The sequence below is a fragment of the Magnolia sinica genome, chromosome 6, assembly GCF_029962835.1.
Source record: "Magnolia sinica isolate HGM2019 chromosome 6, MsV1, whole genome shotgun sequence".
Classification (NCBI taxonomy): Eukaryota; Viridiplantae; Streptophyta; class Magnoliopsida; order Magnoliales; family Magnoliaceae; genus Magnolia; species Magnolia sinica.
Window position 1 is genome coordinate 24,419,690 of NC_080578.1, and position 26,804 is coordinate 24,446,493.

General features: G+C 38.9%; 1 protein-coding gene across 2 annotated transcripts; it reads left to right on the forward strand.

The window, feature by feature from the left end:
- The first annotated feature begins 3,363 nt into the window (after positions 1 to 3,363).
- On the forward strand, positions 3,364 to 18,739 carry LOC131248559 (calcium-transporting ATPase, endoplasmic reticulum-type). 2 transcript variants are annotated; one of them, XM_058248898.1, is made up of 10 exons: positions 3,364 to 3,542; positions 3,643 to 3,699; positions 11,658 to 13,107; positions 13,506 to 13,611; positions 13,701 to 13,822; positions 14,853 to 15,131; positions 15,595 to 15,978; positions 17,199 to 17,308; positions 17,520 to 17,748; positions 17,889 to 18,739. In XM_058248898.1, the coding sequence occupies exons 3-10, from the start codon at positions 11,749 to 11,751 to the stop codon at positions 18,447 to 18,449; spliced, it is 3,150 nt and encodes a 1,049-aa protein (XP_058104881.1). In that variant the 5' UTR covers positions 3,364 to 3,542; positions 3,643 to 3,699; positions 11,658 to 11,748; the 3' UTR covers positions 18,450 to 18,739. The 2 variants fall into 2 exon arrangements, with proteins under 2 accessions (XP_058104881.1, XP_058104882.1); XM_058248899.1 differs by lacking the exon at positions 3,364 to 3,542 and having other exon boundaries at positions 3,560 to 3,699.
- Positions 18,740 to 26,804: the final 8,065 nt, after the last annotated feature.

The following is a 26,804-nucleotide window of genomic DNA, read 5'->3' on the forward strand; positions in this document are numbered from 1 at the left end:
GTTCATCTAGCAGATTGGGAAAACTAGTACACCCCACGTATCATTGCCCTCAACTAGTTGCGGGGCCAAGGCCCCTCAACGTGCGAGGTCAGAACCCCGCGATCCTTGATCCCATCGAGTTCTCCATCCCTGATTTCAAGCACATGGGGAGTGTTAAGAAGAGGGATCACTCGGGTCACTACGGGGAGGCTCGTCACCCCAGCATAGGCTAACAGCTCGGACACAATGTCTCATTCCACCATGTCCGGCTCTCGAGTCAGTGGATCGATTTCAAATGGTTATCAATAGGCTTTAGTAGTTGAAGGGTGTTCCAGGTTCCATACTGGCGTGAGCAAACATGATTGATCAGTAAGTGAACTAGACCGCGCGAGTTCAAGCGAGTACGTGACGGACATCGAGTACAAGCGACTCATGTAATTCAACTACTATTGCCCATTCACATCCACCCAAATCCACTGGTTTAGCCGCAGGATGGTCCTACCAACGGGACTACCTTCTCCCACCTCAGTTCCCTGACCAAGCTAGGGGTTTGATGACATTCAACAATATTCCAACAATTCTGGATTCTTCTTTTAACACAAGTAAAGTCATGCACTCATACATCCAACATAAAAATTCAAATTTTTCTACAATGCAACTACTAACAAAATACGACATTAATGTATGTGTGTGTTGAGTGGGGTTACCGAAGAGACCAAGAACTATACATCATTTATATGACAAACATACAACAAAGATTAACGCAATCGTGTGTGCCACAATGAAGGTTATACTAAAATCATATATGGGATGAACATGCCACATCAAAATCACACAGAATCATGTTGAAGAACAAATAAACAACACTTAACCATTTCATGGATTTTAGGGGGACCTATCATGTAGGGTCTTAGCTAGGTTCTCTCTAAATTACTCAAGCACATCATCCTAACATTCATAATCATTAAACTCATAGTAAAATTGGTGCTAAGCCACCTAAGGATAATAGTCCGCACCTTATGACGAACCGCTCGATTCACGGCGCCCGTAAGGTTATGGTGTTAGGAAATCATCGTTGAAATACCTAAATAAGCATACAAGCTTGTAAGAAATGGAATGAATTAAACACAAGACCTAAACGTACAAACATAACTCAATACTTACCTTCAATTATCGCCGAATCGACACCAATGAAGGACAATGTTGCTATAAAGGAGATGAGAGGGTGAATGTGCACAAACCCTCATGCTTCCAAGCTCTCCCTCTCTCTTTCTCCTCTTTTTTTCTCTTTCTCTTCTCCCCTTCTCCCTTTCTTTCTTTTAGGGTAAATTCATATGGGGAGAGGGGTGCCCAAATGAAACCCTTATATAGTGCCAGATTTGGTGTAAATGTCCCCAAGGGCTAGGTTTTTACTATACTAGCCCTATGGGAGGATTTTTTTTACTTCTAGGGCCCACTATGGGGCGTATATATTGATATACACTGTAGGATAGTTAGCCCTAATGATGATCTACGTATGGATATGATCGGCCCGCCATTTGAATGTGTCGATCGATAGATATAATTAGAAGTCTGTTCAATGGTCACCGATGGTCGATCGGGGCCGCGGCTATATAGATATGAGCAGAAAAATATCGTTACTCCACGTGTGAAGTTTGGTCGTAAACCGACGGTCCGAAATCCTCAACTTTACATAAGAGTGGACGACCCAATTCACTTAAGTTTCAGCTTCTTCCTTTAGGGTATTTCCACTTCTCATGCACTCGTCCTTTGGGTCAAGTTGAGCAGTTCTAGACAGTACCCAGGTCCGACTCCCGCGATGGACGTTGAGCCCAGTAAGACGGACATTATTCTATAGTTTTGGAACTAGTGGCCCACCAATGAGCGGTCTATAGCTTGTTCGGAAAATTGGGGCATTTCTAGAATAAATTAGGTATTAAGATTTCTCGTGGACAATGATTAGAGTTTGGATTAACTATGTTTATAGTATAGCCTATTTATAAGTAGTGAAAGTAGAGATTTGGTCATGATTACTCTAAACCGTCGGTTTTAGATTAAAAGAGTAACGGGGTTGATTTGGTCTATTAGTCAAGATCCGGGCCTTATCTAACTCGGCTTCTGTTAGATCTTTAATTTACTTATGATTGTCTTGATTAGTTAGCGATGAGTCGGTTAGATTTGGTCCCTGTGTGAGTAAATTATGGGGCTAAACTTGATGTTCAAGTGATCAGGCGGATTCGTTGGCTTCCTACGGTAATCGGACTTGTGCGGTTCTTTACTGGTTCCACCTGTGTATAAACTAATATTGAGTGCTAATGGTTAGTAAGTAATAATATAAGTTAATCATATAAAAAAAATTAAAGATTTTTTTTGAAATCCAAAACAGTAAAAATCCAGGACGTTACATCTGTCGCGACTCAAGATCCTTCATGCCTTTATTGGGCAACATGCTTAGTAGTCTAATGATCTAAACCGTCCATATTTTAGTATTTATACCACATGTGCCCTCCAGAGAAACTTACACTAAATGAATGAATTTTATCATTACTATCATTAGACATATTTAGAAAATGTTAGAAGTATTTAGAAAATGAAAACAAGATTTTAATGGCTTGCGTTCAACGCTGGCCTATTTGGGAGCACAAATTCGGAATCCCTGAATTCAGAATTGGGTGAATTTGAAATCCTCTTGGCACCCTAGATTCATAATCAACTTTAATCCAAAAGTAGCTATACACGGTATATTTAAATGGGTTTGAATTTAATTACTAAATCAAATTTAATATATCTAATTAGTGAAAGTATGTAATGTTTGATACGATGGTTATAATAAGCTTGTTGAAATATATATTTTGATTGAAAAAGATAAAATTCTAAGTCTCGGATGGGTCATAAACACAAAATCATGTTCAAGTGATTAACCAACGATTTTTAACCATTGATTTACTTGAACAATGTTTGAACGGTGATGATCATCATGTTAAAGTAATTATAGTAATGCAATTGATAATCTAATTGTTCTGCAATATTATTATAAATTATTAGTATAGTAACACACCCTTCATGCATACAACTCTTGGAAGGATTTTAGATTTAATCCAAACTTCTACGGATTTCAAAACCCCTATTCCATCCGAGGGACTGGGGGGATTTGAAATCCCCTCAAATCCATGGTGCCAAACGGCCCTTAAAATTTTGACGTATAGGATTATCAATGAAGCGCGATTATGTGAAGAGAGATTAGATTATCAATGGTAGTACAGAACAAATGGGCAATTCAAATCATGTGGGGTCCAGTGGCTCGCGACACACGATGGAATCTCAGTCGCGACTGAGGGAAAACGGACTATTTATTTATTACCCTTTCTTTTTAAAGAGGAGTTGGCGCTAGGAAGCTACGAGGAAAGAGCCGAAGATGACCGTTCGATAGCAAAAGAAGGAAAAAAAAAGGGAGTAATTTCGCCCGTTAAATTCTCATTCTCATTCTCAGTTCGAAGAAAGAAACAAGTAGAATTTTCTTTGCTTGGTTTCCAAGCCATCTTCTCATTCTCTTCTCTCTCGAGGTTCAAACGCAACCCTCTCTAACTTTTTCTTTATTTTCCCTGTTCATCTTTACCTTTTTTCGGTTTTAATCGTGTTTCACTCCTCTTTGCTCTATTGAAGGAGTTTTATTTATTTTTCGCCTGAGAAACGAACGTCGTTCGGAGCGGAGACTCCTCGGTAAGATTTCCACCAATTTTTTGTGGGTTTTTTTTTTTTTTTTGGTTTGATTATTATAAGGAATGAGTTTTCTTTGTTGGGTTTTTGATGTTTTGGTTTACATGAAATGGGTGTTCGATTTAGAGGCTATTTATTGTGATTTTATTAAGTTTCAGTTATTCTAACGAAAAGATGAAAAGAGGGGAGAAGTATTCCAAATTACTTGGATGAGTTTATTGATACATATTTGATTTAGTAAATGGGATATTTTGGGTTTATGGACTGATGGGTGATAAATTACAGTTGGGTTGTCGACGAAGAAGCGGAGAGTGGAAAAAGGTGAAAAGAGAGTAATTTTATTATGTTTTTAGTTGTTAAAAAGTGGGGTGGTTACAGTTTTTGATGATTCAATTGGGTTTCTTAGCAAGATAGAAAATAGAATGTAAAAGGTGATAAAAAGATAGGATTTTTATTGGGTTTTAATTGTTCATTGTGTTTCTAACCAGGATGCAAAAAAGTTTTTTTTTTTTTTTTTTTTGATAGTTGAACTGAGTTTCTTAGCAATATGAAAATATGAGGAAAAGGGAACATAAAAAAGAGAGGATTTTATTGGGTTTTTCCAGTTGAATTGGGTAGAAGGACTTTATTGGTTTTTTCTGATTCAATTGGGTAGAAGGATTTTATTGGGATTTTCCAGTTCAATTGGGTAGAAGGATTTTATTGGGTTTTTCCAGTTCCATTGGGTAGCTTTGCGGGAACATAAAATATGGAACAAAAGGAAATTGGTTTGGGTTTCTAGTAGTTCAATTGGGTGGGTAGCTTTGCTGGAAGATAAAATATGGAACAAAAGGAAATGGGTTTGGGTTTCTGGTAGTTCAATTGGGTTTCCTAGCATGAAGCATTCATGCGGATAGAATAAAGGAGTTATTGTTATATTTTAAATTGTTTTAAAACAAATTAGTGTTTCAAAATTTCCATCGGGACGGGCCGTGGCCGTGGCCATAGGTGTGCGCGTGCCCTACGGATGTGTCTTTTCATGTAAGTTTGCACCCTTTCGTATTTTGTTTTCAAAAGTTGTATCTTCTTAGGCCCAAGGGTCACACCAATTGGGTTTAAACCCAATAGTCACAACCCTTTTTGAAAGGGTGTCTCTACACCCTTGAGGGTGTCTTCACGAAGTCTACAAATGGACTCTCTCATATGTTTTAAATATATATAAAAAAAAAAGTTCAGTTTTGGTTTAAATATTTTCTAGCTTGGGTTAAGACTGCAAGTGGTTCGAGCCCGTGTACAGTGAGTGCACCACTGGGACCGGGTGATAGTCGTTGTATCCTGGAGGTCGATTGCCCGTTGAATCCTGTTGCACTTGGGATGTGGTCCAAGGAGGGCAAATTCAATTTCTAGCCGAGTGACTCATTTCACTCCTCGACTTCTACAAACCGATAAGTTTTCTCTTTTTCACATTTTAATTTTATTTTGTCTAAGTATTTTTCCAAAATGTAAAATCCAACAATCTTGAAATCGAATTTTGTTTGGAAAACCATTTAAGAATTATGTTTACATCTATCTTGTTGGAATATCCCAAAAGGAAACCACACCAACCTGATTTGTGAGCCACGACCCATATAATCTAGAGTTGTCATATCCCACCTAATGGCTAGGATCTTGTAGATACCTGTTATACGAGTTCTTTGCACTACTTGTACAAAATCATGTATAAAAGTAAACACATGCAGAGAACTTTAGATCTTAATATCTACAAATGATCAATGTCTGACAGATCAAACTGTGCGAAGTTTTTTGGTTTGCATATTCCGTACATGTGAGCTCATGCTTCAATGATCCAGACTATTAATTTGGATCCAATAGTTGATGGGGAAGGTTGGACTACTAATCAAACATATGCGAGGCCTGGATTCCTGGACAATTGGCTGGGTTCGTTGTACCACTGTTGGCACAGAGCATGATCTTCAAGTTGTCAGATGGGTTAGGCTAAGGCCAACTTGTGCACTAGAGCTATGACCTACAGATGGTCTTTATGTATTAAACACATGCTATTCTATTACATGCTTGTAAAATCCAAACAAGCTATAGTGCCTACCTCTTGGATAATGTCAGACCTGTTCACTCGTAAGAAAGGCTGCATTTAGTATATTTTCTCAAAATCATGATATGACATTAAAGAGCCTTTCTTTTTAGATCTCTAAAATTGCAAATTATTTTCTCATGGCTTGAGCCAAACGTAACCTAGACATGAAAATAAATCAAACTGCTGCACCACACTGAGTAGGATATACAATGAGGATCAATCCCAGAATGCATTTCAAAATGGGATTTTGTGTTGGGATTTCCACCATATTAGGAATTCTTCTTTATAAACCATCATGCATGGTTAAAAAGAAAACATTGGAAGAAGAAATGTGAAAGAAACTCGAGAATGCAATTTTCCAAAGCATTCTCCAAAATGAGTCTGATAGGTCAATGGTGTGGTCATTATCCCATGAGTCCGTTAGGTCCTCACATGCAGATGGTTAGTATTCCTTGTATAACCAATCGGATGAAGGGTCTAAATCTGTCACGTACATGCCAGGAATGAATTCTTGGTCTTGAGAAATGTTGTTGTTGATTATGTGCCTCCCCATCATTTTCAAGTTGGTGCCCCTTAGGAAGGGTTCTAACAAGGAGCCTCTGGTGGTTATAACCGTTCTATTTGAACTTGACATATTGCATGAGAGCAAACGGCATTTCCCTTTAACAGGCTTTACAATATTCTCTCTACATGGCCTTGCACAAGTAGAGCCCATGACCCTTGATCTAGTCCACTGATCTGATGGACCTCACATAGGATAGATTGTCCAAAAGATCTCTAAGATATTTCAATCTTAACTTGTCCATGATCCATCTCTAATATAAAACCAGATGGTTAAAAAGAGAAATTCAGCAATGGTCCGCTATAATTTAAATTGGGCTCAAATGCATTCTGTAGGATCTTCAATCTTGAGAATGTTTTGGCCGGCCTATCCATGGTGAGGTGCTATAAACAATGGTCACAAGCACTTAATTTATATGAAAAGATCAGTTGTCAGGTGTTTTTACCATGTAGAGATGGACATGCCACCTAAGTGATGGGTTTTGGTACAAGAGTTTTTGAAGAAGAAAGAAGAATCCAACATGGGCTTTAAATTGGTTATGAAGTACATAGTTCGGACTGTCTCGATGTGCAAATAAATTTCAAACATATGAGGTAATAACTTATTAAGGTGATGATTCGTAGCTGGTTTGAAAGGATAATTAGCCACACTGAGACTAAGACATGGCCAAACTCCTATGGGAGGTAGTATTGGTGAATTTTATTTAATTTTATAGGCGAAAGCCTAATGACGCAATGTCACGTGGAGGTAGAAGGCCTACGGGTCATAAACTTTTAAATCATTTAACCAAATGACTATCTAAAAGATTAGTTAATGATGCATCGAAGGGAATGGGGCTGAGCCTAATATATGAGCTGCCAGTGTCAGCAACCCAACCTATACAAGTGGAGATTTAATGAGATAGGTTCGGTGGGTTTATAATAAGATACGAGGTAGACAGTTGCACTGAGATAAATGAGCCCCTTTTATGGTGTAGCAGTGCGAGCAGCAATGAAGAAGGATGAGTTTTTGAACTCTTAATGAAACCATAGCCATATATTTGGTGGTGTATCCAATTGTTGCGTATATTTGATGGAATTCACCTATATGGGTGTAAAGATGGAATTCACCTATATGGGTGTAGAGGTGGAGGCCGCTTCCTATGAGGATCTAGGCGAATTCTCTAGAGCACTCGTGAAATTCAGGTAATGGGGCATAGCCAAAACGCACCGAATCGTAGAATCACTTGTAGTGGAAAAGTTGTGTGAGTGGCATGTACTTATGATTTACATCAAAAGGAGTCAGGTTCAAGACTATAGTGTCATTAAATTCCTATAAACATGTCTTGCTTACTCTAATGTCGGTTCAAGTCTATGGTGACACCAACACCATTGCATAACTCTTCCATATTAACCCAAAATGTCATAAATTTTGAAACATGTGAGGGATTGTTATATTTTAAATTGTTTTAAAACAAATTAATGTTTCAAAATTAAGTGTCACTAAATTCCTATAAACATGTCTTGCTTACTCTAATGTCGGTTCAAGTCTATGGTGACACCAACACCATTGCACAACTCTTCCATATTAACCCGAAATGTCATAAATTTTGAAACATGTGAGGGATTGTTATATTTTAAATTGTTTTAAAACAATTTAATGTTTCAAAATTTTCGTAGGGACGGGACGTGGCTATGGCCATAGGTGCACACGTGCCCTCCGGATGTGTCTTTTCACGTAAGTTGGAAGGGTTGAACCCTTTCGTATTTTGTTTTGAAAAATTGTATCTTCTCAAGCCCAAGGGTCACACTAATTGGGTTTAAACCCAATAGTCACAATCCTTTTTGAAAGGGTGGCTCTACACCCTTAAGGTGTCTTCACAAAGTCTATAAAAATAAACTCTCTCATCTGTTTTAAATATAAGAAAAAAGTTCAGTTTTGGTTTAAATATTTTCTGGTTCGGGTTAAGATTGCAAGTGGTTCGAGCCTGTGTACAGTGAGGGCACCATTGGGACCGAGTGATAGTCGTTGTATCCTGGAGGTCGATTGCCCGTTGAATCCTGTTGCACTTGGGACGTGGTCCAAGAAGGAAAAAATCAATTTCAAGCTGAGTAACTCACGTCACACCTCGACTTCTACAAACCAATAAGTTTTCTCTTTTTTTCATTTTAATTTTATTTTGTATAAATAGTTTTCTAAACTGTAAAATCCAACATTTATTAGGTACAACGCCCGTATTTTTTAAAATAAAAATAAAAATAAAATTTTTTAAATTTAATTTTGAGTGAGAAAGAGATTTGCCGATCTCTTCTTATCCCTCCTCTTATCTCTCTTTATCCAAACTCTCACTCGTATCTCGTAGTCTCTCAACGAACTATCTCTCTTAAAGAGGGAGCGTGTGAAAACGAGAGTCCTACTGAGACTCAAAGAACCAAAGAGAGAAATTCATAGAAAAAAATGAAAGGGAAAGTGAGAGAGGTTTTTGGAATTCATCTATTCAGGTTAGTATAATGATTTTTCATTTGTTTTCTTTTTGCAATAGTTTTATTCGGCATTGATATACACATTGGACGGATTAGATCAATCAAGCATCCATTGTGTATGTCTAACTTATCCATGTGAAAAAGGTTCACCGATGTGCATGGCTTTAGAGCTGATGTGCAGAAGGTGAGATTTTTCCATAATGGATAACAATCGATATGATCTGTATAGTTCATAGGTTTTCTAAGACTCAATTATGTAATAATTTTAAGAATCATACCTAGTTAACACTTCAAGGGACCGTACCGATCATAGATTTACCAAGGTTCTTCCGTAATTCAAGGAAATTGAATTAATACTAGAAGAGTGATTATTTGCGCAAGCTATAACTTGGTAAATATAATTATATGACATAATCTGAAACGTATGATTAAATCATCACCGTTCATCAGATTCTTAAGAACAAAATAAATTAAAATCTTAAATTTCAGACCAATCGAACCATTGGATGGGCCGTATCAATCTGAGGAAATGGTAGACAATGAATCATATGTTAATTATTGTGTGGAATCATTGGATGGTTGGGATTTAACTCGATCTACATCGACTATCAAAATCTGGATATCAGATGATGATGATGGCATCCAGATTTGATGATCGATCTAACCATCTACTGGGCCGCATTGACTAATCAATGTGATCATTAATAATTGTAATAAATTAAGGTATGGATGGTCGGATTAAGATGATCATCGATTGTCCCTGGAAATTAATCGAGTGATGATCAATGGTTGGCCTTGATCCATCTACCAAAGGTAATTCGAACCTTAAATTATCAAAGTAAATAAATCCCAAAAAATTCATGTAAATCATCACAAACTGCATAAATTCAGAATTTCAGGGTTAAAATAGAATTTTTCGCAAAGTCAGGGGGTTCTAGCATAATATTGAATAATGCTGCCCGAACTTTCAGAAAAATTAACTTTCAGGACGGTTATTGAAAACAGCCTGAATCTATAGAAATTTTAGTGGGCTAATTCTAATAGCACTTTAATGTTTGCAATATTATTTTCTAATTTAAGAATTCATTTAAATGAGACATCTTAAATGGATTTTGATCAATCAAAGGTGGGCCCCACCATGTGAACTAGTAAGATTAAAAATAATTTTCATTTATGTGATTTTAGGGAATTCTAATTCAAATCAAACCATTGGTTTACGGAATTATCTTTACCGCATCAAGGTGAGTGATCCCAATGTGTTTCTCCTTTATCAAGTTAAAATAGATTGATTGTTTGATATGTTGTATACTTACCCTGATGTAGTTGCCATGTACTCTTACTTGATTTAGATGAACGTGTGATTTTTGTATCAATATAGTAATATTTGGATGAACGTGTGATTTCTATATTAATATAATAATAATGATATGGTTTGATTAATGTGTTAGTATAATCAATTATCTAAGTTACTGTATTAATGCAACATGTATATTGAATTACTAATTGCACATGAATTGAATGATATACTGATATTACTAGATAATATGGGGCTGTTTTGATTCAAATCTGAAAATCGAAATGATTTATACAATGCATGATTCACGAGTACTTTATATGCTTGTGCATCTATCATTTGCATGCACAACACGTGCTAAATTCCTGAGGGACCTCCCTGCATGGTATACCTCACTATGCTAGTGGAAGCTTACTCAAGGAGTAGATGCGGGCCTTGCCTGTGCCTACTAAATGGTAGAAGCTCGCCAAGGGACAAATGTAGGTAGACGGGTTTCCAAATCAAGCAAGTGGACGGATTCCCACGTGATGCATTCACGCATTGCATAACATTTGCATTTTCATTCTGAACTTATATTATGTATGATTGTTGTTATTCTATTCTAATTTGATGGGAAGAAACATGCCGGGACTTCTCACTAGGCCTGGCTAGCTTACCCTTTATTGATGTAAAACCATACAGATGTGATTGAGGGTGAGCTAGGTGCTCGAGAACACAGTATGTGGTCGAGCCGGAAAAGGACCTAAGGGACACGTGGCCCTACTTGATAGAGGAGTAAGTTGTTGCCCTAGAACAACCATGATTATCATTTTAATTCTATTTGATGCTTTTGGATTATTAATTATTTCTTTCAAGTTGTTGGACAAAATTTATTTTATTGCATAAGACCCCGAATGGGAGGGTCTTTAACTATGTTAATATAACTTAATAACTGATGATTGGAATTGATGGTCAATTTCTTATTCATGAGATGTGGCTGAGTATGAATGAAACTTAGATCTATGGTAGTACTACTAGTTGGGCGAATTTGTGTAAGCGTATCTAATAGTTTAAGTATACTTAGTGTAAAAGTCATGACATGAATCTCGGGTCCGAAGTATACGCCAAGTACCCGAAATCTGGGTTGTGACATTAGGTTTTAAACTTTTAATAGTTCGATTGTGATTCATATTGAGAAGTGGAAAAGAAGAAGGGAAGAAGATTTTTTATTGTTATTTTTTAAAAATTTGGGTTTTATAGTTCAATTGGCGTTCCCATATAGAAGGAATAGTAGGAAATATGAAGAGAAATTAATTATTTTTTTATTAGTTTTAATCTTTCACCTAGGGTCCTCGTAAGGAAAAAAAAAAGAAGAAGAAGAAGAAAGATTTTCACTGAAATTCACTCTTGTAGTTGTTGAAGAAAAATCCAATTGCTACGCCTTCTCCATCAATTTGACTTTATTTATTCCCTGCATTTTTCAATTTCTTGTCCTACTGCATTCGACTGATTGAGTGCTACATTCATGCTTGTTGAAACTTATTTTATTTGTTTCTTTTTCTTTCTTTTCTTTTCTTTTGAACTCTCATACAGGGATCTGAAATGTGTTCGAGGCGAGTCACTTAGAGTTTATCATGTAGCATGACCTTTGCACTATTCTGTAAGTAACTTTCTGACGTGTTAAATGGAAGAAAAGCCATTTCCCGCATGGTCTTGGTCCGTCGAGCAGTGCTTGAAGGAATACAATGTCAAATTGGAAAGAGGCCTGAGTTCACATGAAGTTGAGAAACGTCGGGAGAAGTACGGTTGGAATGAGCTCGTCAAAGAAAAAGGCAAGCCCTTGTGGCGGCTGGTGTTGGAACAGTTTGACGACGTGCTTGTCAAGATCCTGCTTGTTGCAGCTTTAATCTCGTTTGTTCTCGCTTACTTACATGGGAGTGAATCTGGGGAAGCAGTCTTTGAGGCATATGTGGAACCACTCGTCATTGTCCTGATCCTTGTTCTCAATGCCATTGTTGGAGTTTGGCAGGAGACTAATGCTGAGAGGGCTCTTGAAGCCCTCAAGGAGATGCAATGTGAATCTGCAAAGGTTCTTAGAGGATTCTATGTACCGGACTTGCCTGCACGGGAACTTGTTCCTGGCGATATTGTCGAATTGAGGGTTGGAGATAAGGTTCCCGCTGACATGAGAGTAGCATCCTTGAAAACGTCGACTCTAAGAGTGGAACAGAGCTCATTGACTGGAGAGAGCATGCCTGTGATAAAAAGTACAAACCCCGTGTTCATGGATGACTGTGAATTGCAGGCAAAAGAATGTATGGTTTTCTCAGGAACAACGGTCGCAAACGGTAGTTGCCTTTGCATTGTTGTCAGCATTGGTATGAATACTGAAATCGGGAAGATACAGGCTCAAATACACGAAGCTTCGCTGGAAGAAAACAGCACGCCTCTGAAAAAGAAACTGGATGAATTTGGTGGGAGGCTAACAACTGCTATTGGGCTCGTTTGCCTTGTAGTGTGGATCATCAATTATAAATATTTTCTAACATGGGATGTTGTGGATGGATGGCCCACAAATTTCCAGTTTTCTTTGGAAAAATGCACCTATTATTTCAAGATAGCTGTTGCCCTTGCTGTAGCTGCCATTCCTGAAGGTCTGCCTGCCGTAATTACAACATGTTTGGCCTTGGGTACCAGGAAAATGGCACAGAAAAATGTGATTGTAAGGAAGCTTCCAAGCGTGGAGACCTTAGGATGCACAACTGTAATTTGCTCAGATAAGACCGGCACACTTACCACCAATCAAATGTCCGTGACTGATTTTTTCACTTTGGGCGGCAAGACTTCAGCTTCCCGAGTATTTCATGTTGAGGGCACGACATACAATCCTAAGGATGGAGGCATTGTAGACTGGACTTACTACAATATGGATGCAAATTTGCAAGCCTTAGCAGAGATATGTGCAATATGCAATGATGCTGGGATATTTTCCAATGGGGCCCTCTTCCGAGCGACAGGCTTGCCAACTGAGGCTGCTCTCAAGGTCAGCTTTACTGCAATCACTGAAATTAGATATATAGGTTGTCAATGATAATTTAGTGGCAGCTTATGTACAGGATACTTGGGTTTTCAGTTTGTAAAGGTGGGCCCATGGTTCAGTTATCCAGTGTGTGCCCATTGGATCAATGGCCTCCATCATCACTGAATTATGGGCCCACTAGTATAAACTGATAACCTGGAGATACTATATCCATCTATCTTAGAATCGAGGATCATATAAGTCCATCTTTAGTGAATTGTTTGTTCCATTATCAGTAGGGAATGTAATAAGTAATGACATGAGTGTTTCTCATAGTTACTTTTGGAAGTAATATGACCACATGCTATTCTTATATTATACTGATTAGTCTGATTATTTCATTTATTTTGTTTTTCTAAAAGGTTTTGGTCGAAAAGATGGGTGTTCCAGACATGAAGGCGAGGAATAAAATCCGGGACACACAGCTTGCTGCAGAATATTCTATTGACCCCATCACCGTCAAATTACGTGAGCATAATCATGCTATCCTATATTTGGCATCTGGTCTTCTATTTATCCTGCAATATTCACTTCTTAATCATTACTTGTTATTTTAGGCTGTTGTGAGTGGTGGATGAAAAGATCGAGAAGGATTGCCACATTGGAGTTTGATCGTGTCCGTAAATCCATGAGTGTTATTGTCCGGGAGCTTAATGGGCATAATCGTCTTCTTGTCAAGGTGATTATATTTCTAAAAGCTTTTCTAGCATAATATTTTGATTTCTAGTTTCTGTTTGAATGAGTAATCCTTTTCTTCTTCTTCTTTTTTTCCTTCTTCTTTTCTTTTGAGTTATGGTGAGACCAGCTCCTTGAACCCTTGACCTTGGAGGGTATGTAGCCATTACATGGACCACCTAAGCAAAAGGAGAGGAATGGTTGGGTTCAATTTATTTTTGTGAAGTCTTGAGGGCATTCCTCAGCACTGTTACTCCTCGTCCAGTGTATGGTGTTTTAAACTAACTTAAAACTTTATCTAAGTTTATCTACCAATTCAATAAATGCTCCACATGGTTCTTTATCTGTAAACATTTATAGCATATAACATTCACATTCATTGTGCAGTCTGCCGACCCCAATTAGTTGGGATAGGCTTAGATGATGATGATGATTCCTGGTTTAGTCCTATTTATTTATTTCTAGTTTCTTACTCAAAGTTTATAGCTACTAGTATGCTTTGTTTCGATCGGTAATATACTTTTTTTTTTCACACATACACCCACACCCCCACACACTCACACACCCACCCTCACACTCACTCACCCACACACGCACTCACACACCCACCCACACCACATGGGCACTTGATCTCTGGTTATGTACTTATTTCTATGGGCTGTGATCAAAGTCTGAAAACCCACAAAAACTGGACTTGACTTGAGTCTCTTGAAAAACTCAATTTGGGGCTTGGTCAAGACTTTCACAGCTTGGTTGATTTCGTTGTCTCAAGTCTCAATTTAAAACTCAACAAACTTGTGAAAAATTGATTCCTCTCACTCTATGCCTCTAACGATATTTATAAATTTAAATACTAAAATATCACTGAATCTTGTATTCAGGACTTGAAGAAACTTGACTGAGTTACTTGACTTGACCCAACAGACTTTTGAATCTAGTTTACAAGTTTTAACACCATGGTTATGATCTCGGCAAACACATTTTTCAAGTTAACAGCGTTTTCGTGCTTGCATTCTTGGTTTTTTAATTTACAGGGTGCTGTCGAGAGTGTACTAGAGCGGACTTCGCAGGTGCAGCTCGCCGATGGATCAATTGTTCCAATTGATGAGCCATGTAGACAACTATTACTGTTGAAACTCCACGAGATGAGTTCAAACGGCTTGCGGTGTTTGGGTATGGCATTTAAAGACGACTTAGGAGAGTTTTCAGACTACTATGCTGAGAGCCATCCCGCCCACAAGAAGTTGCTTGATCCGGCAAACTACTCTGGAATTGAGAGTGATCTAGTTTTTGTCGGAGTTGTTGGTCTGAGAGTAAGTACTCATTGTTGTAGTTTTCTTTTCCCAAGTTAGCTAATTCCGTGTCAGTTTAGATCCAATTCAAGTCCCTCTACGGGCCGCCACTTTTGACCAGTTGGCACATGGGTGGAACACAGGAGCTGTCACCAGTTGGGTCCCACTGTGTTAGGTGCTCGGGACCAAAAATATGACCTGCCTACTCATTGGTGGGCTACAGTGTAACAAATGGCAAGTTTATGCAGCTCCGTTGGTTTCATGCACTGTGGCCCTTTTATGAGTGGATAGGCCTGATTTTCATGCCATGGATCTACAAACTGTGGTCCATCTGATTAATAGATCTGATGTTGACATGAATGGCAATTTGTAGAGGGGCTGGGACCTACCTGTGCACGTGTAATTAGCAAAATTTCCTTGGTGTCCCTGATTTTACGCAATACTTCTTGAGTTATTCTAATGCTTTGCACTATGAATAAAACAGGATCCGCCTCGTGAAGAAGTTCATAAGGCAATCGAGGATTGTAGAGATGCCGGCATCAGAGTTATGGTGATCACGGGCGATAACAAGTCCACTGCAGAGGCCATCTGTCGAGAAATTCGATTATTTTCTGACAGCAATGATCTCAGAGGGAAAAGCTTTACGGGTAAAGAGTTCATGTCTCTTCCCTCCAGACAGCAAATGGAAATCTTGTCGAAACCTGGAGGGCGGGTTTTCTCTCGTGCAGAGCCTAAGCACAAGCAAGAAATCGTTAGGATGCTCAAGGAAGCTGGTGAGATCGTTGCCATGACTGGAGACGGGGTAAATGATGCACCTGCGCTGAAACTGGCTGACATTGGAATTTCTATGGGTATCGCTGGAACTGAGGTAACATTAACCTCACTCGTTACTATGTTCTGGTGCACTCCATTTTTTACGATTTTTTCTGGTAACACGTGTGGCCTTGCTTGAGGTTTGTTATGGTACAATCTGTCTAGAAATTAATAATCATGCGAAAGTGCACTCATCCGTCCACTCACAGCATACATATGTGAATGTGGCATCCGTGTTTGAGATCCAATGCACCAATCTGGCTGACAGCGGGTGTCACTGTTGAGATGCCTTGGCCCAGAAATCAGGCTGGTCTACTCATCAAGTGGGCCAGCACACTCAGAAATGGAAGGTTAAGAACATTTATCATCACGCCACATTGATTGTATGTACATGGCCTATCGAATGACCAGACGCCTATCTGATTGTTTTATTAATGGTTTAGCCAACTTCGTAACCGTGAAATGAGTCTTAAGTATGAGTGGTAGTGATGCGGACACAAGCGCATTCAAGGTGTACCAACGAAGAAAGCGCCAACCACAAGTGCCGTCCTTATGGATAGGCGACTATTGAGGAGCTGAAGACCTTTCACATGTGATTGGACATATAGAAGACTCCACTCAGGGAAGACACATGTGAAGGAAGATTGGAGAAAGAAGACCGAGCGCCCAAACTTTTCCGTACTTAACTCGAATTTCAACTATTGATTAATGAAAAACAAACCCTTTGGTTGCCTCCTTCCTCTCTTCTCTCTAATGGTGCTTCTTCTCTTCCCTTGATCTTCTTCTTCTAATTTCTTCTTGTGCCCCTCCAACTTCTTCAAGGTAATAATTTTCTTCCTTCTATTTTCCAGTTTTGGCTAATCCTTCTTCGATCAAAATCTTGAGAACCGATCTAAACCCTAAACCCCCAAATTCTCAAATCCCTAATCCGAGAAACTTCTTGGTTCTTCGGACTAGTGATCTTCATTGATCAATTGGGTGTGACCATGCAAGATTGGGAGGTCTCATCCCTCGCCGGATCCAACCTAAGTAGTAATTGAATTCCATAATCCATGGTTGTAGTGATGGCCCGCTCCATTGCATGTTTTCTTTATGATTTTCTCAGTTATGATGATTACTGTTAGAATTTTAGATCATTTATTCCTTTTATTTCCGCTGTTTAATTATGTCCATGAGCATGCATCATAATTAGGGCTGTCCTGCGTCAGGTAGCAAGATTTATATCTATATCTTCTGAGGCATTTTTCATTTTTATACACTGCTTAAATATTTCAGGTTGCAAAGGAAGCATCGGACATGGTTCTGGCAGATGATAATTTCAGTAGCATTGTATCAGCTGTTGCAGAAGGCCGTTCTATTTATAATAACATGAAAGCTTTCATCAGGTATTGCTATAGACCACTTGTGATCAAGGAATCAAAACTCGCTGAAACTGAGTCGCTTGGTTTCTGTTTAGGCCACCATTTTCACCTGTTTCAGTCAGTTGAGACAGTTTTCTGGTTGATTCTGGCTAGCAACGAGTGGTATTGCTGGCCCATGATTCAATTCCTTCATTGCTTTAAATGAATTATTGACAGTTATTTTCACACCATGCAGATACATGATATCATCTAATGTGGGGGAAGTGATCTCTATCTTTCTGACCGCCGCCTTGGGCATTCCGGAGTGCTTGATACCAGTGCAACTCCTTTGGGTTAATTTGGTCACTGATGGCCCTCCTGCGACAGCCCTTGGTTTTAACCCGGCCGATGTTGATATCATGCAGAAACCACCCCGCAAGAGCAATGACCCACTTATTAATTCTTGGGTTCTCTTCCGTTACATGGTGAGCACTTGTTACTTCTGTCATTTTTTGGTCACTAAGTGCAATTACATAGTACAAGAAGTTCCAATCATCCCAACTTGATTTGACTTAGTTTGAACTTGTCAATTCTCATTGACTAATTCCTGCATCTGTATTCTCAGGTGATTGGTTCATATGTGGGCATTGCGACGGTCGGCATCTTCGTCTTGTGGTACACACAAGCGTCTTTTATGGGCATCGATCTTTCCAGTGACGGCCACACATTGGTCACTCTATCCCAACTCCGCACGTGGGGCGAGTGCCCCACGTGGGAAAATTTCACAGCCACTCCGTTCTCGGCCGGCAGCCATTTAATCACCTTCTCTAACCCGTGTGACTATTTCTCACTTGGAAAAGTAAAGGCAGTGACTTTGTCGCTGTCTGTTCTGGTAGCGATTGAGATGTTTAATTCCCTCAATGCTTTATCTGAAGACAACAGCTTACTCACGATGCCGCCATGGAGGAATCCTTGGCTTTTGGTGGCAATGTCGGTTTCATTTGGGCTCCATTTCCTCATACTCTACATCCCGCTTCTCGCGGATGTGTTTGGCATCGTCCCATTGAGTTTGAACGAGTGGTTTCTTGTTATTCTGGTTTCTGCGCCAGTAGTTCTCATCGATGAGATTCTCAAGTTTGTCGGTCGGAGGCTAAGGCAGACAACCCGAAAGCAAAAGATGGCATAACTAACATTGGGGCATTGTCACAGGGCTTCATGCTCAGGTTTGAAGATCCTGTTCTGGAGACACTGGCTGGTTGGCAGTTTGGCTGTGGCAAATGGCCATGGAAGGACACCAAAATGGAAGTTGGCCATGTTATAGAAAATCCGGTTGGACAGAATGTCAAGATATATATATGACCTTTGTATCCCTTATCTATTTCTATCATCAAAGAGAAGGAAAATGATACTATAATATGTATGTTCATTTAAATGAAAGTGCAAAGATGGCAATTTAGTTTGTTTTGCCGATTATTTCATTTTTATCTTGGAATGCATTCCTTCTTGTTAGATTGAAGTGTCTCTACGTACATGATACATGTCGTGCATGGAATGTCAATTTTCATGGTTATGGGAGAGAGTTCTTGTCATTTTTCCTTTTCTCTTGTTCTTGTTCTTGTTCTTCTTTTTTTAAAAATAAAAATAAAAAATAAAAAATTATGGGTAGAGCTTTGGCTCAGTTAACTGTTGGCCTTATAACTTTTTAATGCAGTGGCATTTTCACACCGGGCTCAAGTGGAGTTGCTTATGGGATGTAGGGACACACTCGGGGTGGGTGGCCTATGTGAGGCAAGTAGCTCGTGTAAGGCGGGCTCCACACGTGTGAGGCGATATCCATGTGATATGAGGCCCATGAGGGGGTTTCAACCGAGGTTCTAACTCATGCGATGTGGGGCTTGGGCCATAAGATAAATAGATTAATTCACCATGCTCTATCAATTTGAACTGATTAATTCGCCATGCTCTATCAGTTCAAGCTTTTAAAGTAAGTGGTTAATTGTCCTGTATCAAAGTAGTATCAGATAGTGCGATGTATATCTATTGATTAGTGGCCTACTTATCCGTTTAGAAAAAATACTTCTGCAATCGTTCAGGGGCTGGACGCGAGGAATTCACAGAAAATCAATCGCTATTCCCTTTATTTGACAATTGTGGCATATTAGATTATAAAGACAAACCATAGAATTCGGGTAGAAATCATTAGACTTATCCACGATTAGTGTAAAATATAAGGTGACCGTGATCTGATAAAAAATAAAAAAATATATTAAAAAAAATGAGATTTTTTCTTGCTATCCAAATAGACCACCTTTTTAGCAATCCGCTAGTGAGTAGTGCTAGAGATGTAATCATTAGAGTTATTCATTTTCAGACCATGGATTCCTATATAAACAAATGTAATCCAGGTTTTTCTTCAAGGTGGTGTGTGAGATCCCAACCCATTCATCATGTGACACCTACCATGACCATGCCCTATCAAATGTTTGCTTGTCCAATTTGCTCATTAAAGGCATTGCATAATTTTTCATGGAGAAAATAGAAAAATAAGTGTTAATGAGGGCCTGTATTCAGTTTACACATGCAATCAAGATGTGACCAGGATGTTTGATCTTTTAAATAAGAAATCGGTTGATCATGATCCAACAATGAAATGGTGTTGATATTTACCATATTCCTAAGATATTGTAACGATGACGCCAGACAATAGCTATCTAATTTAAAGCTAAGCTAGGCTATGCTAAAATAAAAGATAATGGTAAAGGTAAAGACTAAAAATAAATTGTGTTTGGTGCGGGCCTCAAGCTTTTCATTGTGTTCTCCTTTTATGGCTTTTAGAGGCGGCAAAATTTCCGTTAGGTTTTCTTATCGGTACAAGATCATTCGTAGCTACGATTTTTTTACGTGCTCTTTTCACAAGAAATCTTTCATAAATCTAAAACTATTTTCAAATCTTTTGCTAGTGTGACTGCAACGATTTTCAATAGGTATCTGTCTCATCGGTTACAGTTTTATCACAAACCATTTTTAGAGACCTTCAATCGTGAGCATGAAATTTGTGGATCTAATGGAACCAATCTCACTGGATCTAAAATGTAACTCAATCCATTGATTCCTATTCACTCATATATTAATTTGAGCTTCAAATCTTTGAAATCATCGTGAGAGCTCCAAATGTCTCTAAGAAGATCTCTCATCCGGTGGCTTTTTTATAAATATGCTAAGTATGCTTCCTTAGTCATGTACCATACAAATTAAGGTTATGTATTATTTGTTTTTTTGTTTCTTCTAATTGCATGCATATAGTTTTGTGCCACAGCATATATGACGGAAGACACGTGTTACTGTAGAAAAATAGGGTAAAAGATATCCTCAATCATGAGTACGGTTCTCTCATTATTAAGTGCATGAAGCCGGCATGTGATGACACTTTATTGGTCCACGAGGGTGTGTCAAAAACATACGTAAACAAAGGCTGCATTGGACGATCTAAACCGCCAATCATATTTAAAGAGTCATCTTAACGGTAGAATCAAATAAGTGATTAGATTCTTATTGCATCCGGTACTTAAGTGAACACAACAAGAGGGTATGTCACTCATCTTCGGTTTATGCGAAGGCCCCTAGTATAAATTCTAGTAAATTCCTGTGGGCCCATTCAAGCCTTTCATCATGTGGATGAAAATGGAGATAGATATTTAATCTATTTTTTTAAAAATTTTGATTAAATATTTCGATGGTGGCATATTAATAAATATAAACTAAAAACACGCATCGATGATTACCATCTTGGGCATCATACACATAATGAAAATCATGGTGCCAAATAAATTTAAAAATTAGGAGGAAAGGACAGGGAAAAGGGGTCTGCAGTATGGGTGTTGCACTAAAATTTAAAAAATGGAGAAAGAAATAAGAAAAAGAAGGGGACAAGGGCGACCCCACTGCCAGCGGCAACAGCTGCAGCCGTACTTCCTTTCCCTCTCTTTCCCTTTTTCTTCTCTTTTCCGTCCAGCTGGGGTGGCCAAAGCACCCCCCGGCCCCTCTCTCTTTCATCTCTCTTCTCTTCCTTTCTCCTTGCGTTGTCGCTGTTGCCTGCAGCGATGGCAACAATAATCATGGCCACCGCCGCCCCCTGCAATATTCCCCACGGTCGGGTTCGAGTGATGGGCTTCCAGATGGTCAAGGAGAGATGGTGAAGATGAAGTGAGATGAACATGGTTAGAGGGTCAGTGCGCTGGGAGCGTATTAGGTGCGGCCCCGATCTCATCCAAGGGGCGCAGATTGGGTACTGCCCCAATCAGGACCTAGCTAGTGACGGACTTTCTTGTTATGGGATCTGCGGGGTCCACTGTGATGGATATGTTTTATCCACGCTGTACATCCATTTTGAGAGATTATTTTAGAGTATGAGCCGAAAAAGAGATTGATTGAAGGCTCGAGTGGATCACACCGTATGAAGCAGTGGGGATTAAATTCCTATAGTTGATAGTTATGTTTTCCCTTCATAGGTCTATGTTACGTTATGAACAAGTTGGATGACAAATAAACATCACTGTGGAACTCAAGAAATATTCAACCATAGGTATTTAATCCCCACTTCTTCTATGGGATGGTCCACTTGAGCCACTTTAGTCTTCCTAATTTTTGAGCTCATGCCCTATGATATCTATCAAAATGGATGGACCAAATGGATAAACATATACCTTACAGTGGACCCCACGGATCCCCTAATAGGACCGTCCATCTCTAGCTAAGTCCTGATGGGGTAGTACTCAATTTGGGCTAGGTAGGACAGTCCATCTTAAGCTACCCTGTCTCCACCAATGGTGTGGGTTGGATACTACTCCCACCAGGACCTACCTACAAATGGACATTCCCGGAGAGAGAGAGAGAGAGAGCTAGTTCTCGATGTTGCTTTCACAAAATTCCCTTCGATCAAAACCCTAGGATATATCATCTCCCTTCGTTGAATCCACCTTCACTTTTGTCAGAGGCATGAAATGCATCCCAACTTTCGATTTAAGCCCCTAGTGTTGGATTTTACATATTTTTACATAAGTTTTTTCAATTGATTAGGAATTGGTACTTTCCCCCAAAACCCTAACTCTAGGTACTCGGAGATTGAGAAATCTCTCCCTAAGGTACAGGCTATTCCTTCTAAATTTCCTTTTATAAATCCTTGATAGTCTCAGATAATGAACTTATGCTTTTATTTAAATTCCATGCGTTATGAATGCTATGTTCAACTAGTTAGCACAACTATGATGCTAGTTGTTGTTGGGTGTTAACATGCTCGATAAAATGCTTTAATGAGATGAAATTCCTATTATTATAACTTGTCGATGCCACTTATCAATTTGTATTGATATAAATCGGATCGTATTAATTCACACGTGTATTTAATTAACTTGCCCTATTGTAGTATTAAATTGTTTATACTTAAGATTATGTATTTGATGATTTGAATTATTACTGTTGTGGATCAAGCTTTGTAAATTGTTTAAGTAAGCAGGTAGCTCGCCTTGGGTTAGCCACCCTAAGCTTGTTTGATCGACCAATGGTGAACACGAATGATCGATAATAGTTAGAACTGCATGTGTTGCTTTGCACCAAATGTTAGTTTCATTGAGGTTCCATGTGATCAATCGATTCAGTCTAATGAAGGAATGATCATGGATATACTTGTTAATTTATAGTACTATAGAATCTAGAATACCTTCATTCACATTAATGTGAGTCCATTCATAATTGTTAGTGCATTACGATCCTACGAAAGACTCATGAACCAAGCGTGGTGATATGGGATACTGTATTTGAGTTGTCGGCCTATACTGGGTGACACCCCCCCCCCCCTAGTGACCTGTCAACACCTATGAAGGTGATAAACTACCATATTATTGATAGAATTGGGTGATGAATCCTTTGATATTTGATAGTTGGGTGACGACCCTTACCGTTTACATATTATTAGGCAAACATGTCATACCTTTGAAATTGTTGATTACAATGTACATCGAGTGACGAACCTAAAATTGAATCAAGGAACACTAGCAAGGAGTTACTACGTGTCACAATGAGCCACATGACTCAGTTAACGACTCATGATATGATGACGGTATTCTAGCTTCACTAATGTATTGTTTGAATCAGTACTAAATAAAGACTTGATTAATCATGCATATCATGACACTTGTTGGCAATGATGGTGATGAGTCATGTTACAATAGGATAGATATTATTTTGGTAATGCTAGTGACGATCCATATTACAATAGGCTAAAGATTTATGGATGACAAGAAATATTGAAATTGTTGTTATTCCTGCGACATGCATCCACATATCATACCTTTCATACACTTAAATAACCATATTAGGAAATTGTTGTTTGTTATACTATCATTACTTGTGCTTGATTGAGTTGATAACATGTGTAACTTAGGAAAATTATGCCACTAAGTTGATCACTCACTCCCACCTTGAAGATGTTTTAAAACACCAATCAGACAACTTTGTCGACGCAGGTTCCACTGAGGTCGACATGTTAGATGAGGTGTATGTAGACTCTGTTGATGAGGCACTGTACTTCCAATTCTCGGACAGGGCAGCGTAGACGGAGTGCCTCGTTGCCTTTCATTTGTGGAGCCTTGTGCATGAATATTGTTATACTTTATTGTACATTTTTAGATATGTATATTGGAGTCCCTAAATAAGCGAACTCTGTGGATTTATTGGACATATATATGTTTTGAGATATTTTCATGACTACACTTATATTTTGACTTTTATATATATATATATATATATATATATATGTGGTTTGGTTGAGCTCTTATTATTGTTTGTAATGCCATTATAACTGTAAATGAGAAATCACGCTTCCGCAAAGTAAAAGTGACATCCAGAATGTCTGGCATCGAATTTGTGCGCGACTTCTAAAATTTAAGGAGTTGCACTAGCATGTGCCAAGATTGGCATGTCTAAAATTCAAGGAGTTGCACTAGCATGTGCCAAGATTGGCATGTAACACCCTGAACTTTTCAATACCTGATTATTGAAAGTTCTCGTGTGTTACCATGAATTTTAACGTAATACGTACATGTGTACGATACCAGTCTAACTATCCTAACCGTACATCCAATCCCCAACACGAATATGACCATTTAATATAGTCTTCATTCACAGATCAAGTCATCTAACCGTTGATCACGTGGTTGGATATATATACCTTTCATTGACTAAATCGATGAATAACTCTTTATCCATAAAGATTTAGACATAAGTTCTTTTATAAGAATTACTTAGAAAGGTGCATACAACCATGTAGAACTATTAAATTTCACAAAACTTTTAAATCAACAATAATTATGAAAATGCTGCTAACCTAGACCCCCGAAGTCTAATTCACAAGGTTCTCATGATTCATTTGATAAGAAACCTTACATCATGCCATCATATCACAAATTAACTGTACATACCAAATTTCAACCCTTGGATCTACAAGATCAATGAGTAAATCGAATACTCACTTGAGGATGGCCCACTTGAGCTTTAGACCTACCTGATCTCTGATCAGGGGCCCATTTGGACCCTATTGGGGGCTGAAAAAGTGAATGGACGAAGTAGATTTCTCGATATCACCATTGTTGGCCCCACAATCAACTCGAACATACGTAGTATAGGTGCACCAGTGGTGCACTAAGCTAAAAATCAGGTCAAATTGTGTTTGACCCGAGGCGTCTCTGCAAAAAAATGGTTTTCATGCAATTTTGTGATGGGATTTTAACTATACTGACCTCAAAGTTTGGGCAAATTACCTAAAAAGGTATGATGTTCTATATATCCCAAGAGTGGCCTTCTGACAAGCTTCCGAAAATTACTTGGATTAAAATGCCCCTGTCCTTGGTTCAAAAGTAGTACGGTCCTTGAGTGAATAAGAAGTTACCTTCTTTTTCAAAACCCGAGAGAGTAGCGGATTGGCTACTCTCCTTACCACCAGCCAATGGTGGGTGTTCAATGGTCTGTGGGCCCCAACACCATGTATGTGTTTCATCCATGCTGCCCATCCTTCTTGTTATGTCATTTTAGGGCTAGGGCCCAAATATAGTTCGATCCAGTGCTCTTGTGGCCCACATAATAAAAAATAATGGTGACTGTTGAAACTTTTCAAGCTCACCGAGATGTTTGTTAGAAGTGTACACTGCCAATATCAGGACTTTCTGGGCCCACGGCGAGCTGACTGACAGTGTAGATGGATCGGATCACCCCATTGTAGGCCTTAAGCTATAATACCAATGGTTTGATAGAAGAGGAAGTGAACACGTGGATACCACGATCCATGCAACATGACAACCACGACCCATATAACATGACAACTAGGACCCATGCAAACAATGACCCATATGGGCCCACATTAATATATGTGTATAATCCATGCCGCCCATCCTTTTTGTTATGTCATTTTTGGGGCAGGGCCCAAATATCAGCTTGATCCGGTGCTCGTGTGGGCCAGAAAATAGAAAATAATGATGACTGTAGAAACTTTCCAGGCTCACTGTGATGCTTGTTAGAAGTAAATATTGCTCAAGTTACGACTTTTTGGGCCCAAGGTGAGCTGGCCAACAAAGTGAATGGATCGGATCGCCTCATCGTGGGGCCTTAAGCGATGGTACCAATGGTTTCGTATAAAAGGAAGTGAACACGTTGCAAACCGCGAACCATGCAACATGAAAACCATGACCTATATAACATATATAGCAACTACAACCCATGCAAACTACTATCTTATGTGCATGTATGGGTCGTGGTTGTCATGCAATCTGGGAGCAGGAAATGAGAACCACAACCCATATTACATGACAACCACGGGAGTTGTGATTGTAATGTGGTAAGGGTCGTGGTTGTAAGATTCGTACCATCCATCAAAGTTAGTACATGATATACGTAGTTATCGTGCAAACGATATCTGTATAGTAGCATAGGTCGTATCAAGTGGTTGTAATGCGGTAAGGGTCATGGTTGTCATGAGGTATGGGTCGTGGTTGTTATATTATATGGGTCATGGTTGTCATTTTATATAGGTCGTGGTGAACATGCAACAACCATGACTCATATAACATGACAACCACGACCCACATAACATAATAACTACGATCCATGACATGACCCACATAACATGATAACTATGATCCATGACAACTACAAACCATATAACATTACAACCACGACCCATATAACATAACAACCACGACCTATGCAACATGGAAACTATGACCCATGTAAAACACGACCTAAATAACATGAAAACCATGACCCTTATAACATGATAACCACGACCTATGCAACATGGAAACCACGATCCATGCAAAACAAGACCCATTTTATAACATGACAACCACGACCCATATAATACAGTCATTGACAGAAGAGGAGCTTAGAGCTGCACAAGACTCTGCAAGTTTCTTCCACTTAAGTTTACAAATGGGGATATTATCATCCTCCTCACTCTCATCATCACTAGTTATTACTTTTACAGAGTGTTTTC